The sequence below is a fragment of the Parasteatoda tepidariorum genome, chromosome 1 (genome assembly GCF_043381705.1).
Source record: "Parasteatoda tepidariorum isolate YZ-2023 chromosome 1, CAS_Ptep_4.0, whole genome shotgun sequence".
Taxonomy (NCBI): domain Eukaryota; kingdom Metazoa; phylum Arthropoda; class Arachnida; order Araneae; family Theridiidae; genus Parasteatoda; species Parasteatoda tepidariorum.
The window spans coordinates 48586269-48607426 of NC_092204.1; the positions used below are offsets into that span (position 1 = coordinate 48586269).

The 21158-nt window shown below is 30.7% G+C and overlaps 1 protein-coding gene across 2 annotated transcripts in view; it reads right to left on the reverse strand.

Moving 5' to 3' along the window:
• LOC107454516 (uncharacterized) overlaps positions 1 to 21158 on the reverse strand; it is a 93077-nt gene that overhangs the window by 22952 nt on the left and 48967 nt on the right. The window contains exon 3 of one of the 2 annotated variants that reach the window (XM_016071728.3): positions 20586 to 21139. In XM_016071728.3, the coding sequence (XP_015927214.1) occupies positions 20586 to 21139 (554 nt within the window). Of the gene's footprint in view, positions 1 to 19002; positions 21140 to 21158 lie in introns of those variants that run through there. The other variant, XM_016071727.3, reaches the window with a different exon arrangement.

Genomic DNA, 21158 nt, shown 5'->3' on the forward strand with positions numbered 1-21158 from the left:
GACGTATCTAGAGATGAGACGGCCTTAGCTTGAGCCCGACGCAGACTCTGGTTCGTTTACTGAAAGAAATTTTCGTGTTAGGGCAACGGGCTCGGACTCATGATGAAAATTTTTATACACTTTTTTCACTGTTTTTAAACAAACGTATGGTTAAGATATTTTATATTTTATAACCGTCGTTGAACAGCCGAGCCAATAAACATAACATGCAAAATTTAGGCTGGGATAGCATGGTTGGTATAGCACTGGGCTCATGTCCAAGAGTTCGTGGGTTCGATCCCCGCCTGCCGAAGACTCCCTCCCCGTGTAGTAAATGGTGACTGATGCACGTTAAATCTGTGGAGTCACAAAGTCCTCCATGTTCTCATAACAAATCATACCTCTGAGGGGTACTGATCCAGGAGTTTCCTCGTCTTCTGGATTCGTTCAAAAAGGCAAGGCTACGGAGTTGAACAATAGTTGTCGAAAACCCAAAATTGGACCTGCTGTTCAACGACGGATATAAAATTAAATAAAATGTAAAATTTATAAACTGTTAATTGCAACATCTGTTGATTGCTTTTGCCTTGGGAGGCTAATACTAATTGTCAAATGACTTTTATTTAGCTTAAGGCTTTGATTTTCTTTAAGACGCTTATCTTGGGCTCGGGCGGACTTGGTCTTTAAATATTTCTATGTATCTTAATCTAGGATTAAAATTGTTCAGACTCGGACCACCAAATGCGAAATCCAATTTAAATTTTTTTGATACTACAAAACAAACAATAGAGATTATAAAAAAAGTTACTTTTTTCCCCACAATATATCAATGACTAAACAATAGTTACACTTTTATTTTAAATTATTAGAAAATTTTACTAATTTTATTATTCACGCACAAATAAATGACATGTGACATTGAGAAAATGAAAATATTTTTCCGGGTATACAAACTCGTACTTCTATAGTGGTATTCTACATTATCTACATAAATAACGCCGTTTATACAAACTACACTAAAATCACGAAAACAATAACAGGTAAACAGAAAATCTTTTTACCAAATAATAGAAGAAAAATTCACGTTTAAATAAATCACACATAATGCAGAATTAATTTCAAGGGTGAAAAAAAAAAATAGAAATCATATTTCTGAAAGCGCCAGCCCGTGAAGCGGAAAGAATTATTTTCTTCATACATTTAACACCGAATGATGATAATAAATTTCTCTTTATTACACAGACAATACAGCAATAGAACATTAATTTAGTTCGCTTAATTTAAGTAAAAATGGGCGTTCAATAGCCGAGAGTCATTTCCTAATATACCTACACTTTGAAGGCGTAAACGAAAAAATAAAAATGAAAAAAATTCCATTTATGACAAATACAATGGCCGTAAAGAGTGATTTTCTGTAAAAAGGTTCAATGGGTTAAAAATACATTGTTTACTCCAAAGAAAGCACTCGAGAAAGAGTTAAAAGCATATATAGCATAGCACTTGATAGATATATTTAATGTTCTTTTTTTCTTCTGCTCTTAAATGAATGGACAATTTAGAATAAGTAGGCGTCCCCAGTTTTAGTCAATAAGCCAATCCCATATGAAACAGTCATCATAACAATTACATGACCTGCTCCTCACCCGTCAACGCCCAGTTCACTAAACTGCCATTATCGGCTACAGATGTAAATTAATAAAGAGAAAGGCAAGTGATCTAAAAGCACTATCGGCTCTCTTTTAGTTTAAATTAATGATTATTTTTATTAAAAATCGTGTACAATTTACTTTTAGGGGGATTATATTTATAATTATTTGAACATAATAAAAGCACTAAAAGCTAAAAAATAGCTGCCAACAAGGATAGGAAAAATCAATGAGATTTTACGAATAATATAAATTTCATGATAACTAGTGAGTAATTTACTAAATATTTTACATATAGGGAATTTCAAGGGTTTTTACTGTCGTAAAAAAACAAAAAACTTGATTACACTAATATTTATAATTGGTCTGCAATGTATCCGATTTATGATTGACATTAAATGAACTTAAAATTTGAAATGTTTTTAATGTAAATTCATAATTTTAAATGGTAATCGACAAGTAATTCATTATTGATATTTAATAGATTTTTTTTTTAAATTTATAATAGGGAATTAATTTTAAATTAATTATAAATTTTAATTAAAATAAACTGAAAATTTTAGAAGAGCTTTAAGCTGATAACTATAAATGAGGCTCACTTCATTATGTATTAGTAATAGTACTTACTTGAATATTCAAGCAAGCAATAAATAGCGTAAAAACCCAATTTCAATAGAAAAAAAATTTTAAAAAAATTTACCCAATTTTAGGAATTTTCCTAAATTGTACACAAACTAGGTGAATTTTTATTAAACAGTAGTCTACTGATAAATCCAGTAGAGTTAACACCTCTGGGCTAAAATAATGTAAAATGTAATGTAAAATAACGTTTACTCTTTTGGATTACTTATTAAATCTTATGACTTCAGCAACAACTTCGAATTGATGACAATTTTAATGGCGTTAAAAAAAATCTGCTATGATTTGCAATTTCTGAATATTTCGACTGTCTAAGATAATATAATGATAAGTCACATTATCAAACTTAGTTCAGGAGTGTCAGTTTGGTTAAAATTACCACTACGGTCCATGCAGACAAATGGATGTTTCAGTGTATTGGGTTGTTATCTATGGAAAACTTCTGGGATTTTTTTAAAGTACCCATCTGGAAACCTTACCAAGAAACATTTTTAATTAAACACGTCACCTTTTTCTTAAAAAAAATAAGTGGCTTATAACGATATATTCTCAAGCCCTTCATTTAATTTTAGATGTTTTTATAGAAATGATTTAAATGTAGTAATTAATTTATAAAATGTAATAAATTATTTTGTTACTGTTTTGTCGCGTATAAAGCGCCGTGTGTGTTTCTTAGACACAAAGGAGAATTATGTAACCCATGATTGTTTTAGCAAAAAATATAATATTTCGATGCACTGTCTGCAAAAATTTAAATACTTTAGACTTCATTTAAAATCTTTTTTTTTAACAAACCACTAAAAAATATCTACTCGTATTCCGTATAATCATGATCACACAAATAGAACTGGAACCAGAAAAAATTAGTATTTTAGGTTCTAAAATTTAAAGACGATTCCATTCATAAATTAAAGGCGTCAAACTGAACTTAGTTAAATGAATATCCATGTATTTTTAATTATTTATTTTCAATTCGTTAAACTCTTTTTTCACGAGTAACTTGTGTTTTATTTATATTTCTACATATAAAACATCATATGTGAATAACAAAGCTAATATTATGAAACCATTATATGTGAATTTTTATTTATTATTTTGAATACTATATGTCCCACTAAGTCCACAACACAGTTCAATTTCGAGCTGAATTAGTTCATTTGAGTTTTTAAATATTTTGTAAATATTCTTCTTTTTTATAATAATAAGTATTTAATAAAATATTATTTATTTTTCACACTTTCGAAGGCTTATCAAATTTCTATTTACATAATCACACATTTACATTCAACTGCTTCATTTCAGGTGCTAAAAAAAAAAAAAAAAATCGGTTCAAAGTTAAACCATAATACGTTACAACCTCAATAAGACATAAATAGTGTAATCAATTTTAAGAAGCGTGGTAATATGGATCAACTCAGCATAAAATTAAAGTTAAGGCAACTTTGAACGATAAGTTAGTCCACTATTATAGTATTTGAGCACATCACAACGTCGATACACAATAAAGGGAAATAAGTTAAAGAATCTACTAAAAGAAACTAAACAAATGAAAAGTATTCACCCCCCAGCTCTCAATCCCTGCCAAACGAAAATCACAAATCGATGAAAATCGACCCTTTCAGCTAACATTCCTCTTCAATTTCCTATCTCTATAGTGTCAGCTGCATCCCTAAACTGTTATTAGATTTTCGACAGGGGCTTTCTTACGCCCCCCTCCTTCTCCACAAAACGGAAATGAGTGCTTAAAAGGCCAATATCCGTCAACCCAATCAGGATTGGCATGCCTATCCTCAAACCCCAGTTCGATACATATGACTTCACACAACACTCATTGATGTGGGATCGAAGGGCTATTGTTAGTTAAAATGCTAAAACTGTCAGTGTCCGATTTTCGATTAATCGAAATTGAAGGGTACGTACTTATCAATGATGTCAGTGAAATCGAACTAGTAGGGTGGAATTCGAGTGGATTCAATATTATTTCGTTGTGGATGAGTGTGTAGTGTATAGTGGGCAATTGTTTGATGTTCCCCGCGAAAGAGAGTTGCAAATAGGGCAAATTTACGGTTGATATAATTGGAGAATTTTTATTTGAAATCAAATGAAAAATATTAAATGCTGGGGAGGGAAAAAATTTTTTTTTTAGTTTTAAGTCATATCAAAATCTGATTGAATTAATTCTGAAGTTATTAATATAGTAAATTTATTAATGAAAATTGAATTAATGAAGTAGATTTATTAATAAAAGCCTGTGATATTCTAATAAATTATTTCCGTAGATTTTTAATTATGTACTTAACATAATTAAGAATTTTCGCATTAAATCAAAACAACGTTATCACCCACACAGAAATCTTAATCTCTTCCCAAAATGTTCCTAAAAATTATACGCTGAACAATTTGCATTTGTGACTTTTCATCATATTTCTTCCTTTCAATTATAAATTTTATTTTATAAATTTTTTTTTTTATTATTAGTCAATTGAGGTACCAAACCCAACGATATATGTCCAAAACCTTTGAATTATTGATTTTCTTTAATCAACCTGAAAAATGAGATATTTTAAATAAAAATTTACTTTAATTAAATAGGTTTTCGGTTGAAAACGGACTAGACCAGTGTTTCCCAAAGTGTGGTACGCGTACCCTCAGGGGTACAGGAACAGTTTAGGGGAGGTACGCGTTCTTATGCGAAATGTCTTGCAACAAACGAAAATTTGAAAAAAAAAATTTTTTAAAAACAAAGCTAGCCATGAAAATTTACGATTACATATTTTTCCATTGGCTATTTTTTGCAGAGTTAACAATTAATAATAAGTGGTGTCAACAGCCAGTTGTGATTTTTAACTTTTGTGCAATTTTTTTATAGTAAAAAATTCATTTTTTTTTTTTGTTACTGGTACGCAGCGTTGCCAAAATTTTAGAAAGGGTACACAAAAGTCGTAAGTTTGGGAAACACTGGACTAGACAATCGAGCTACCAGACCCGATGATTGCCGAAGCCTTTCAATTATCATATTTTCTATGATCAACCATGAAAATTTAGTTACTTTTAATGAAAACCTATTAACGGAGATTTTCGATCGAATATTGATCTGCCAATTGTGGCACCATACCCAATAATAACATCGATAAAGCCTTTCAATTATCAATTTTCTTTAATCAAGCATAAAAATTTGGTTATTTAAATGAAAGTTTTTGTCTGAAAATGGATCAGAGAACCGAGGCACCTTACATTGCTTGCCGTTAAATATAGACAAATACAGATAGGAAAGAAAAAAAGGTCCTTTCTGTAATCAGCATGTATCCTTTTTCAATATATCAAATTCGATAGCTTCGACCGAAAGTTAGATTTCATTAATTTCCATCGCATCTAGTGAATAAATAAAAAAGCAGGGTCACTCCTGAAATGAGTGTCTCTGCGTGAGCGCAAAGCTCTGTCAAACATAAAAAGCTAGCAAAAAGAAGGCATTTAAGAAGCCTCACAATGGTGTTGTGGCAATGGGAAGAGGACCAGATGGAAAGGAAATAAAACCTAGATTAATGGCGAAGCTACAAATAATTTAGAGTGCCCCCCCTTCTTCTTCCTGGCGTTTTAAGAGCGCTTTTAAAGACAAGTTTTGTTTATTTTTCAAAAAGCGAGTGAATGAACTTTTAACGGGCTAACAGTATTTTTGCGCTCATAATTTCTAGACATCTTTCTTGTTTTGGATGAGAGTGCAATAAATTCTCGCAAATAAATCTTCGCCATTGAAGCGGATAACACTAGCAAATTCGAAGCGTTTGAAGAATTTAGGAAGCTGTCTGATCCAATGGGAAATTAGGAGAAGTTTTAAGCCTACAATTTTACACAGATATCAGTAGAGAGAAATACAAAGACTCTTTTTGAGCCTTGTTTTAAAGCACAGTGCAGGCAATCGCTTTTGTTTAATCGCCATTTGTGTTTACTTGGAGAGGATATTTGTTTTGAGCAGGCGAAATAGGTAGCGAAACCTATCTCCTTTTCAATTAATCTTTAGCCAAACTTCACTTTGTGCAAACGCCAGGCGTAGTTAATTGTACGGTACGCAATTCCAATTGCAAGTCGTATCATATTCAGTTATTAAATAAAAGTTTAAGTACAAGACGATTAAAAATGAAAATTATCAACATACTTCCAAAAATAAAACAATGATACCAGTTATTAATAGACTAAAATTTATTAAATTGAACTTCAAAAGTTTTAAAAACACATTTTAAAATATTTATGCTTTATTTTTATTATTATTTTTTTAAACAAAAGAGAAAGACAGGAAATGATTGGGAATAACATTTACCATGTTGAGGAAATCCCAATCTTTTTTTAAAAAAAAAACTGCTTCCTCATGCTCGCTTCATTGCTTATTTAACAGGACCTAAAAATTTAACCCTCCTCCCCCCACACAGAAGTCAAGGAGCCAATTACGATTATAAATAGTTGAAACTATTTGCAAAATAGAAAAGGAGAAATTCGAACCCACCTACCGTCTGAAAAATCTGTGAAAAGGAAATCATGAATTATCCTATAGTTGGGAATTTTCCAGATTTTCGAGGGGAAAAAAAAGGTTAGTCTTGTGCCTCATCCCGGCAAGGCTATAAACAGACAAGGTCAAGCAAAAGCCCTTCATATATCAAATACAGTTATCGTAAATAATAAAAATAATAATAAATCCTTAAATAATAACTGCTTTAATAAAAAATTTCCGAAAGACCCGGTATTCGGTTACAAAAGTCTTATTTTATTGTACATTAAAATAAAAGTTTTAAAACAGTGAAACTGGGTTAATATTTAGTGATTTCGAAAATTCAACGCGTTATTCGTGTCGGATCATTTGTTTTAACAATTGTATTAATTTACAAACTTTAAAAAAATATATATAAACAAAACAACCAAAACTTGGTTAAATTAACAGTGTTTTTGGCTTTATGGAAGCACCAAAAAGCTCAGTAATTTTTATCGAAGCGCTTTGGTAATGGTTTTGGAAAATATAACAATAAAGTATAAATTTTATAATACATGATAAAATTTGGTAGTTTTATCATGACACCGAGCATGGCATAAAAACTATTCAGTTAAATTACTTGTCAGTTTTGTATTTTTTACTAAAAGTGTGGTATTAAGAATTACGATTTTGAAAACCAAAATTTCCGGTAAACTGTCAGCATATAAAGGGAAAAATTTACTAAATGAATGGTTAAAAGACCGTATATTTTGGTTTGATTGACCAGGTTTTTTTTATTAGAAATATCATTACCATACAGTAAGGTAATTTTACCACAATTTTTCTTCTCCGCGTACGATTTTCTTATGAACAACGAAAATGTGAATTTAGTTTTCTGTGTATTACATCCTGCAAAAATAAAAGAAAAACAATAGCGGGATTTGGTCAACTGACCACTTTCTCAGTCAAATATTTTAAAGAATCACATTTGCATGAAGAAAAAAAAAGAAAATTTCGAGTAGAAAAGTTGAATCGTATTATTCAAACGAAGAATATATACTTTAAAATTTTGTAGCAGTTCTCGCTAAAGTCGTAATTCTTATTCGATACATCTAAATCTACCCTCTATAAAAAGGCGGTGGCTATAGAGGAGCAAAATTACTGTAATCATGATATAATTCATGACACTTTCTTCCTCGAACGAAATTAATGATATTCTTCACATCCAATAACAAGAACAAAAAATAATAATCTCGCAAACTCAAGGACAGTTACTTCGACGAGAAAAAAAAACAGACAAATCTTTAAACGGGGAATATCACGATATAGAATATAACTGCATTCTTTGAGAAATTCCACAAAATAAAATATATAAAAAATATCATAAGATTCTTTTTTCTAGTGTCTGATAGAAATATAAAATAAATACTAAATGGGACAGTAACTATATATTTGTAGAAATATAAGCCCTAGGTCACCTTCAAGCACCGCTTGAAACCGGTCTGGCAAAAAGTGTGGGCTGGATAAAAAAGGCCCCGAATGTTTTGATTTAAATCTTATTTATTTTTTAACTTTTGCACCGGTATTCAGAAGTTGGGGTGCGTAGGTCAAGGTATTTTTTGTTATGTCTGAAGTTTTTCCGCTTTTTTTTTGCCGAGCGTGCAGTGATGTTGTAAAGCATTGTTATGAAAGTATCAATTCGTAAAAGTATCAATTCGTAAAAGTGATACAATGAGAAATTAAATGAGATGGCGATGAATTGCTTCTAAAATAATAAAATTTAGTCTTTTAAAAATAAAAATATAAGCAATTACTCCTCTTATTTTTCGGCCCATACAAAATATATACCTAAAGATATATTTTAAAGCAGAGTTTAGACTTCTTTTTTGATAGGATGATTGAAATGTTTAATAAATAGGGCAACAACGATTAAGACCTTAAAATTCCTAAGAATGCCTTTAAAAATAAAAACTTAATAAAACCTAAAAACTATCTAAAAACGGAAAATTATATTTTTAAAAATGACTTGAAAAAAAGAGAATACTGCCTTATAAAGGGAAAAAAACGAAAAATGCTAATAATACATCTATTATCAACATCATAGCCCTAGCCACAATTTTATTTTGGCTCCAGTTTGGCTCAATATGGGTCTCATATGAACATGCACTAAGGGAACCAATACTGGGAGGCCTAGATTTTAATACTGGTCCTATATAGGGCCAATATTGGTCTTTATGGAGTGAATATGGAGCCTTTATTGGCTGAAAATGAATATAAAATATCGGATGAATCTGACAATTACAACTACTTCTTAGTCTACTACTTAGCCTACTTCTTCTAATAAACAAGATTTATCTTTATAATTGAAGAGTTTAAGCAATATATTGATGAGCCATTTTCCAAATAGGACATTAGTGCAAATTCGCCGAAATATGTACGAATTATAAGACATTGTGAATGGTTAATTGTTATGGTAAGACATTGCTTATAGTTTCGATGAATTGGTAATACATCTAAAAGTATTTTCACAGATTAACCCATTTTTATTTTATGAAACTGTAAATGATTGTACTATCTAAAAAGTGCGTTTTTATGATAATTATTAATCATTATTCAAATATTTTATTAGTAATTTTTGTGACTCAACCCTTCAAAAATATATAACGTTTGAAACAAATAAGATTACCCGAAATTAAATTTCAAATATATAGTAATACGTTTAAACCTTGAGTCATAGAAAGAAAAATGAATCTAACAAGGATTTATATAATAAAAAATTGTTAACACATTAAATACTGAATTAACTACAGCGGCCGAAACGATAAACTTATTGTTCTCTTCACAATTGATACCCGTAGGTGATCATTTAATTCAGTTTTAACTTCTGATTCTTAGCCAGATAAAAAAAAAAAAAGAACGCCAAATTACTCATTGTGAAGCTGTTCTTTAATAAATGACAAACCCGTTTCTAATCCTTTTTTTACCACTTATTAATATCTCAAATCATGGATATGTGGTATTGCCTTCGGCTGTTAAGATTACAAAATACACGACCTTATTCAAGCTTTCAAAAAAACACGGCCATTGAATACAGTTTTCTAGAAGAATAAACGATTATGTCACGTGATCCGATAGTATTTATGGTTAACAGCTTTAGCTGTAAATAACGTGACCGAACTAGTGACCTTGCCAGCCGAAGTAGTTTTGGTTTAGAAAAACAAATCAGCTTTTGGGCATGGTGGAATGAGTTGTCTCAGCCACGGTCACGGTCAAGCTAAGTTCAACTTCTCTATTTGTGGATTGATTAACACTCTTAAATGTTTCCAGGAGTCCAATACGGTTGTTTCTAATTATTTTTCATTCTAATGGATAACCCTAATTATAGAGAAGTAGTGCATATAGGTGCAATTTAAATTTGTTTTAATTTCATGGTTCGAAATAATCTTCTGAACTGGCGATGTTGGATGAAATAGTAGAGTCAGTTGGGGTTAACCTCATGCGGTCATTCACTTATTTGCCCAACCTCGTAATATTTCGCCAAATGAAAAAAAAAAATTTAGTATGAAGTTAAGCTGTTTGCTTCACACAAATGTTTGAATGTAGTGCTTTAAAAATAAAATTGTTCGAAGATTTAATAAAAACGAGTAGCCTGAAACAATTACAATGTAAGAAGTTCAGTGGTGTTTGAACCCTACCATCCGACAGATTTGCTGGAACCTTAGCTACAATGTCTGAAATTAGACCTTGTTAAATTTTATTACATAATACTATGGTTCATCGCAAACAAAGACATGGTTCAATTGTTTTCTTTAAAATTTCAACAATCTCGATACTTTTTGGTTAAAAGTACCAATAATATGGTTTTGTGTTGAACTTAAACAATGGTTTAGTTTAATTCGTTATTAAAGTTACATCAAATACGCACGATGATTGGATGTATAAGGGTTCGTTCAAATATAAAGTAAGCATATTTGTGTGTGATTTTGTATCATTAGGTGATACATTCACAATTCGGAATATTTCATGGCATAGTACCGTAATCTTTATGATCCAAGAATCCAAAAGAACATACTTGTATCTATCACCGGTGTTAAAGACGTGCATTACACATTCTTGGTTATTCCAACATCTTAAAAATTAAAATTTAGTTTTATTTTACACTTGAAAAACATAATGAATAATTAAAATTCAATCATTAAAAACTTCCTGATCATCAAAAGAAAACCACGCCTTCATTAATTAAGGAACGGAAACTACTCGTAATTAAATTCGTACCCGTTCGCAAATGCATACTTCCATCGAAGCAAGAAATTTTCCGAACCACAACAATTGAAATTAATCCATATCCTCGTCGAAATAGTAGATTCAGTTGAGGCAGATTTATACATTATTAACATTTAATTACGAAGTCTTCTTAAGGCCCAATTCTAGAGAAAAGCTGCTTTAACTTGCAGAGGAATCCTACTTGGTTGATTAATGAGAGACTCTGTTAACCTTTAAGACCATTTAAAATTAATTCTCCATATTTACAGATAAGTAATTATTTCGCAATATTAGATTAGTTCGGCAAAAGAGAATACTAATGGAACTGGTATTAGTTTTAAAATTCGCCGAATTTGGGGAGGAAAAACTTTTCTAAGATCAATTTCTATTATCTTTGAATGTTTCCAAGTATAAATGATGTTGTGGTCTTTAGGTAAAACTAATTAGGAAGAATTATGATGGATTTCACTAATTTATTGATAGTCATGAATGTAGCTTTTTGGATTTTGTCATTTAAAATTACAGTTTATTATGTTACGTAAAACATTGCATACATTAGATATTAAATTATTCAGAAAACAAATTTAAAATAAAAATCTCATAAGAGATTGTTTTTAAATGGAATTATCTTTAGAAAAACAAGTTTTTAACTGAAGAGGGCCTAAATGAAAGAAGGCTCTAAGTGACATTTTTAAAATAATTGAGACTTCAGGGGGAGAGATCTTATTTTAATCGTTATACCTAGACTAAATTGATTTATTTTGCAAAATCATTAAATTTCAGCTATCTTAATGGAGAGTACACTTAGTGACATTCTTACAGTGTTTTCAGTGTGAAAGTAGGTCTCAAATGCATTTGGAAGTTTCTTTAACATTTCGTTGTTTTGAAACGGAAAAGCAGAAATGAATTGGCATGAAAGCAATTAAGTTTCTCGAAAATTCCCATTTGCCTGATGACAGTCACTTGCTCTAAAACAGCATAAAGTTTATGATTATATGAATTGTTTAAAAGTAACGTTGTTTATGCCGAAGAGCAACTCAACACACAAAGCACTTTGAACGATTCAATCGATGACGTGCCTCGAACAAGTCAACTAAGGAAACAGATGAGTCTGTTGCATCCACATTAAACATTGTATACAATGCAAAATTCCTCAATTAAAAATAGGCGTTCAAAATAAAGTAAAAACAGCTTGAATAAAAGTATATCATTATGCAAGTATATCTTAAAGTGAGGCTGTTAAAGTTCGAAATTTTTTCAAGCTTCTCGATAGACGATGCACTCAGGGCTACTCAACAGACAATGCAGATGATTCTGTATGCATCTAAACTAAACATTTAATGCAATGCACAATTCCTCAGCTAAAATTAAGTGCAAAAAAATGAAATAAAACATTAAATGACTTTACATTCACATTTTAATTAAATATATAACAAGAGCCGTAGTTTTCATGCTAATATTTTAGAGATCAATGCCAAAAGATCAGGATAACATAATGAAATAATTATTATTTTCGCAGTTAGATTAATAAATATATAACTTTCAAACGACTCATTACTGATGAAGCGATTAAAAATGAATAAATGAAGTTCATTTATCAAATTGGGTATTTGTGATGAAACAATTAAAATAAATGAATAGGACGGTGATAAAAGGCTTGACAACAATTTCATAACCTAAAAGTTCAATAATAAATCAATGTTTTAATGAATTTGTCAAAACAAAAATACAAAGCATTAGGCTTAGAAAAAATAGGGGAAAGGCCCATTATCAAACCTTTTATATTGACCTGAAGAAATGGGTGGAAAGAAAAATTAATTGCTTTTGCACACTCGAAAACAATACACTACGTTCAGTCCTTGTTTTGATGAAAGTTGCAATGGATGTAACGAGAATTAATAAGGGAGCATTTTCTTTTCGCCAAAATAGACAGGACAGGGATAATAAAGAATCGATCTACAAATAACCCCGAATAACACGTGACCAGGGAGTAGAAAACTACAGCTTGCCACAAATCACTCATAATGAAAAAGGAAAAAAAAAATCTAGATCTATCATTTCTACTAAGATCATTGTTAACGTCAGCTCGAGTTGAGCTTTAAGTACAGTTATTAAGCGAATTATGTTTCCTCCATTTGGAAATGGCAACAAATAAATAAAAAAAAGAAGTCATTTTTCAGGAGAAAAATAAGATTTGATTGAACATTAAGAAAATAAGTCTTAACATACATGAAAACTGCATTTGAAGGCAAAATTTTACGTAACTGACAAATTAAATGCAAATATTTTTTAAGACTACCATAAAATGAAATACACTCTCAGATAAATCCGTTCAAATTTTACCCATTGTTTTAATACCTTGAACCCATAATATAGGGGTAATTCTCTGAAGCATAATGAAGTGGAAATTCGCTGAACCATAAATAGGTGAAATTTGGTGAACCATAATATCGTAAGCATTCGTTGAACCACAATATTGTGGAAATTTGCTGCAACCTTATAAACGTGTAAAACTGAGTTGCTTTCATTCAAACTGAACTGTATTGTGTAATCAAGTTTAAAAAAAATTCAATAATGAGGCCAACTTAGCAACAGATTAGGATGAAGCAAATTTGAGCGTTACTTATGGTTCAACTGGTTTTAAAATCTCTAACAGTGTATAATGATATTTTAAAACCTTGGTGGATAAATGTTTTAAATGACATTTTAGTGAATTTGAGTAAACTAGTGGTGGCTGAGAGATACGAATTCTGCTCGCGGCTCGCATCAGCCACAGAGCTGACGTAAAATATCCTCAATGGTACACGGATCATTAGTTAGAATTCTCTTGCCGTCGAGCTAACAGTGGAAAGTTTTCGTGGTCTTCCTCTCCATGTAACTCAAATGCGGGGAATTTCCATTAAAAAATCGTCCACGAAGGCAGATTTCTCCAAACGCTTGATTCAGGAGTTCTCTTGTCTTTTAGGTTGGTTTAAAAGTTACAAGGTAGTTTTCCTCTCCGTTTAACGAAAATGCGGGTTAGTCGCATCAAACAGTCGTCCACGAAGACTAGTTCGTCAGAATGCTTGATCCAGGAGTTCCCTTGTCTTCCTCAAATCTGCAAGGCTTGTCGTTAACTCAAAATTGGAACGGCTTTTCAACGCCCATTATAAAATATAAAAAAAAGTTATAATTGATTTTATGTTGTAGATAGTCTTTAAATAACGTCAACTACAGAGATCTGCGAAATATAAAAACTTGACAAAATAATCTTCATTTGCAGAATGTTATCAACGAATTCCAAGAATTATATAAACTTTAAGTACAAAGGGTATATCCCAGTGATGGATTACGTAAAACGAAGAACGAAGAAATACGTAAAAAGAAGAAAAGAGAGGGAAATAGATAGAGCTCCTAAACTAAACAATAGAAGAATGGTTCGTATTCTTTAATGTGCAAGGTGGTAATCATATTTTCAAATCTCAGAAAATATCCCAATCTGTAGTACCAGCTAATACAGTTTTAGTATTTAGTGAAGGTTCAATAGCTAAAAAATATGTTGTTGTTTTTTTTCGAAAACACTTACTGAAATGCAATTACATTTACAAAACTGTAATTTAATATTTGCTACAATTTCCTATTACAATAAAATAGTCGCAAATGCTGATAAATCATTCAAAATTAAAGACAAAATAACTTATTTACTGTCAAGAAAAAATAATAGTCGAGAATTTAGCAAACAGAAAGCTTTTTTTTCTTTCTTTTTTGCTCTACTAACACCTAAGGAAATGTAAACAATTTGATGAATGGCGAACCTGGTACCATTGTTCGAAAATTAATTCTAAAAACAATGTTACTTATTTGAATTCAAGCATTTCTTTTTCGAAAAAGTGAGGCTTATTATTATAAACAATAGAACAATGAAAGTTTAGGGTTAAGATCAAGATACATTATCAAATTGTTTACCGAAGAAAAGAAAATAAAAATTTTAGAGAACCTGCCAAAAGTAAATGAGTTTTTTTCCGTTTTTCACGAGATTAAAGTAGAAACGTTGTAGCAAAACAAAGAAGTATATCATTCGATAATTTTGCAAAATTACTGAAGGCGTTATGGACAGTTGAAGAGAAAGAGGCGTAAATTTGAATAAGATTACATTCAGTGATTTTGAAAATTTCACATGATCGTGCAAAAGATTTGGAAATATTAAAAATGAAGAATGGTTTTCATGATGCACATATTTAAAAATGATTCATTTTCAAATAAAAATAACAATAAAAAAACTTCCTTGTTCGTCCGCTTCTTTATAATTTAACAAATAAAAGGAAACATATAATTCAAAAATTCGTTTTTAAATTATATGTTTCATGTATTACGATACTTTTATAAAAACATATTTACTGATTCCTGCACTTAAATTAAAAATTTGTTCAAAAATATTTCAGAAATTTTTAATTAACTATTAAAATACTAGTTAATTGGAAAAAAAAGGCTTTAATTAAAATTTGTTATATTCGCTAAATAGAACGTTTTTTACACATTGAATTCTTTTCTAATCGTGGAACAAAAACTTAAAACATAAATTAACAAAAAATATTTCAGCTCAATTGAAACTCTTAGCAAAGCATTCTGAAATTCGCCAAAAAATCCTGAATCTAAAGCTTTCTTGATATTTACAAAGTAATGTGATAATTAATGGATGGTAAAAGTAGAAAAATGATAGTTTAACACTCCATCTTTATATCCCATTTCAACGGTAGTAGGCTTAAGTTGAGATTAGAAAATAATTAAAAACGTCGTTATTTTCCGTATATTCATGAGAAACCGAAATAACGTTTTTCGAATAATTATCGCTTCATAAAATGAAAATTTTATAAATCTTAGGTCTTAAACAAATCTATGAATATATATAAGAAAAAACTAACATGATCTTCATAATAATGATGGAATTTTAACGCTTAAACGTAGTATAATACCGATTAAAAGATTAATGGATAAAAATTTAGTTAAAAAGAATTTTTATGTATTTTAGTTACTGAATTTAACGCATATCGTCTTGAATACTTGTTATTGAAAAGCAATAAACTTATTTAAGACGTCAGCAAATTTAAAAAACAAAAAGTATTATTATTTCCTGTAATTAAGGTGGATTTCTTACTTTTTAAGTAAGGAACTATACGTAGTTAGACATACTTTATGAAAAAGCTTTTTTAATCTTACGAAAAACTAATTTCATTAGCTGTTACAATTCATGCTGGATATTTGTGAATATAATTTGAATTATTTTTAATCTTAAATTTAAAGAACAAATATGTTGCTAGTAATAATATAAAATTAATGTTAATTATTTTTAGAGCAATGCAATATAATTTGTAACTAGATATATTTTAATATGAGGTTTTCTCAATCATACGAAAAACTAATTTCCTTAAGCAAGTAGCTTTTCTGCTAGAATATTTTTGAAAACATTCAATAATACATTTGATAACCCGCGAAGCTAATTTATATTTTTAATATAATTGTGATTCGAAAAATTGTAAATAAGGTAATTCATACTTCAGTTAGTTTTTTCAACCTTATTAGTAAAATGAATTGAAAAGTTTTGATTGTTACAAGCATTGCTTTAGAAATGAGATTTTTTTTGTATTTTAAAATCTAATATCAGATGAGAACATAATACAAACATTAAAATTGTTAAAGTGCTCAAAAAGGTAAAACGGGTTAAAAAGATAATTTCACCAATTATTCTTAAAGGAAAGATAATTGATTCTTTAAGGAACGATAATTGATTCTTACAAGCAATGTTCTATGAATGAAATATTTTTACATGTCAATACTTAACGTTTAAATGACGTTAATGTAATTTTATGTGTTTGTAAAGGAAAAAAGAGTAATCCAGAAAACAAAATAATCTAAAATATTGCATAATAGTGAACAAAATACTGTACACCGTGATGTATTTTATATTATTATTTGTTCAATGGTAATTGAAAAAAAAACTTTAATTGGTTCTTACAAGAAATGTTTTACAGACTAAATATTTTTGTTCGTTAAATATCTGTTGTTACATGTTAAAATAATATAACACGTTAAAATCGTTGCATATATTTGGAAATGATAAATATGTTAAAACTCTCGTTTTCAAAATGTCAATTTTCTAAACAATCTAAAGAATAGATTACAATCTATGATACTGAACAAAATAGCATTATGAACAATAGAATACTAAACAATCTGAAGACGTGCATGATATAGAACAATGTAATGAGCATAAAAAATATTAAATGTTTTTGCACGATAAAATTTTGTTAAAAGTAAAAATCATAAATACACGATAAAATTTTTGCTTTTGTTCGCAAAGGAAAACTGAGTAAAAATCCTAATTATTAATAATTCAATTTTTCTAAACGATCTAAAGAATAGTACGATATTAAATCGCAGAATAATCATTCGAAAATTCAAAAATCATGCTAGAATGAGAACAAGATTATGCAACATCTTCGTACAATTTATTTCTTTGATTATACACCTGAAGTTACAGAAAAAAAAAAAGACAAACGAGATGAAATTTGGTGGAAATATATCGTAATTCTAGGAATCTTACAACTACACTCGTCAACAAGCTGCAACAGTGACTACTAAATAGATGAAGCTATCTCCTTCCTTATCAACACACGTCGGGAAGAAAATAACTTCTCAAAATGAGAACGGGAAAAATTCTTTGTCATGCAAATACGCGCATGAACTGTCAAAATTCCAATATTCCCCTCTTTTCTCCAATTCTATAACAAAATATTCTATCACCACCGCCGAAAGGAGTGGGTTCTTTATCCCTTCCAAATAAAAAAGGGAAAAAATGGCATCTTTTTCTAAACTCAGATCTCTGATCTAAAGGAATGAAGTTTACTCAGTTACGATATGTACGTGCTCGGACAAACTAACGTATACTCGCGTAAGAAAATAGTTCCATATATTCTACGTACTTTTTTATTCCCTACCTACTTCAGTATTCTTTCTCCAAGTTTGCAGAAAGGGAAAAGAAGTTTAAAAATTGTAGCTTTTGGTATTCTGGTCGCATGATGTAATATTTAGTTCGTCTGGACGTGCTTATGATGTCCTCTGGACGAAGTACAATTTTCTTTCAATATTCCTTTTTGTATTCAATAAAAGAAAATCCTGGGTTGTGATATCTTGATTTTTCAAAAGGGCAAATACTAGAAACGATTCTCAAGTCAAAAGGATATTTTCGTATAAATAATATGGGCGATTGTTAATGTAGTCTAAATGTAATAATCGATGTTGAATCTCTTTTTAAAAACATGACAATTCTATTCAAGGAAGGAAAAAAAACGAACATTCAGTTTTTGTAAATAACCTGTATTATGCTTACTAGCAGAAAAGCTACTTAATCCGTGAAATAACCAATATATAATTATATAATCTTGCATAGAAAAAAAAAGATAATTTATTGAGTAAAAATTTTTTAACAATTCTTTAAATTGATTGTTGAAATTATTTTTTTGGATTGAACTAAATGTACACTTTGTTCGTGAAAAATTGTTTACGTAATCAGAGTACTACGTAAGGAAACAATTCAATGAATGTATATCTTGTAAGATTTGAATGGTTCTTTGTATTGGAATACATTTAATGCACATACAATTTAATGGATAAAAACCAAATGTCGTTATTATGCACCGACCTCAAAATAAACTTACAATTATACGTATTTAAATGAACAAAATAAACAGCCCTAGAAAACATGCAAGACTTAAAAAAGAGAGAAAAAAAACGTGAAAAAAATTAAAGCGAAAAAGTAAATTAAGATTTAAAAAAATATACGGTATTATTAACTTTTACAGGATACATAAATTTCCGGACATTAGGTGCAACTGTTCATATAACTGTAAAAGAATGTTGTAAGTACTATGGAAGATTATGTGTATTGAATAGATACCTAATGTGAATGACTAGCTTTGTTTCAGGATGAAACAGCCATTTGTGATTTTTATGATGAAAATGCGAAGAATGACACGTAAATTACTAATATTTGATATATTTGCAATAATTACTATAAACATGTAAACAAATATAGACACACAATAAGTACATCACAATATTTTTTTTAAAGCAAAGAGAGTATCATCCATCTTTAAGAGTGAAGTTTTCACCAGTAGATTATCAACTGTAAGGTTTGGCCAAACCTGTGAAAATCCTCTTTTGATCGTCTCCTTAAGCAAAGTTAAAGCGATTGCCAAATTCGAAATAGGCCCAGGTGTCAGTATCAGAAATCTAATTTGATAAAAATGTTAATCACAAGTATTTTTTCTCTTTCGAATAATTAAGTAGTTAATTTGGATCCATTGTTAATCGAAAAAAAAACTTAAAGATGTTTTTGCAGTATCTGAAGCGCGAGTATCTAATAGGCTGCTTTTTTACTACATTTTTTTAGTTTTAAGCTTCGCAACGACTGATTTTAAGGAAAGCGAATATGTAACAATATTTGCATATCAGTGTTTTGGGTGTACCCAGTTGTAATAATGTGGGTTCTTTCCTTTTGCCTGAAATGTTAATTAGTCACTCCTTTCCAACGCAAACGAACTTTTAAAATAGAATCTAGTACTCTCTGAGTGTTATTGCAAGAGCTAGTTATGCAACAAGTGAATCATGCCTACACGTCTGAGATTTGTGTTACCCGAGTGCTAATCCACAAGCATAGCAGCTTACAAGCCTAAGATTTGTGTTGCCCGAGTGTTGATCTATAATCTTATCAGCTTACACACCAAAGATTTGAGTTAAATGAGTGTTGATCTACAATCATATCAGCTTACACGGCTAAGATTTGTGTTACCTGAGCGTTGATAAACATCAGTTTCCGTGCTTAAGATTTGTCTTACCCGAGTGTTCATCTACAATCATATCAGCTTACGCGCCTAAGGTTTGTATATCGTTAGAGTTGATCTACAAGCATATCAGCTTACATGTCTAATATTTGTGTCAACTGAATATAATTGGACTTCGAAGAGTGTATAAAAACAAATCAATTATACATATACCAGATTAAATCAGGTTTATGTATATGGTTAATGTATTTCGTAACAGTTTCTCAAAACGAACTGAATTCACTTTTTTTTTTCTTTTTCATTCTGATCCAGCATATTCTTCAATTCATAGGAATGTAATAGTTCAAACATTATTAAGATCTAATCATTCCCTTTCATCTGACTAGAAAACAAAAACAATTAAAACAGAAAGCCAGCATAATGAAATTTAGCATCATGTAGCATAAATTTAGGCAGTGTAAAGATTGAAAACACCTGCTTAAAAACGATAGATAGTTGTGAACCTGCTAGATTTTTTTTTCACGAGATAAGAAATAAGTTTCTTTTACAGAAAATATTTTCACTGCGAGTAAAAAAATATGTTAAACGCGTTTTACAAATGAACTACTCAAACCATCAGATACTGCAAATAAGAACATCGAACACATGTAAGAATAAAAATCTGACCAAAGATGATATTAATTATATTTACATAGATGTGCTCATCACAGCTTGCCATACCTTAAGCGGATCACTTTTTTAATTGATTCCCGTATAACAAACAGGTAAATATTCAATTACCTGTTGCATTTTTTCAAAGTCCAGACATGGCCGCTGGATGGCGTTGGTTGTAGGGGTCCGGCGATGCCTTTTCCTGGGGGACACCGAACACAGCTCGTGTGGGGGGATGTGCGCCTGGCGCAGACACTTGCTCGGTTTGTGGACGTCGGCGGGGGGCGAAGTCCTGAATTCAACGGGACAGCACAAGTAAAGACTTTCTTCGTCCTCATCATCAGCACCACCGCCAAAATCCCACTTACGTTTCTCGGCTGCTGGATGCTGAAGGCGCGGACTGGTACTGTTGATCACCTCCAGCTCCTCTTCGGAGCTGTGGTGGTCAAAGTTGTGGTCGCTGTCCGAGGGCAGCGCAGAGTCTAAGGCCGCTGCATCGGGGGAGCGGTTGCTGCTCGTCCTCCGTCTGTGGTGATGGTGGTGGTAACGTCTGGGCGGAGGGTCGGGGCTAACACCACCTCCACCCTCATCCCCGTTCGTCACCTGATGGGGCAGTGGATGTCTTTTGGAACGTCGTTTCTCACTGTGGTGGTTGCTGTCAATGTGGATGATGCTCTCCATGTCTGAAAGAATATCGAACAA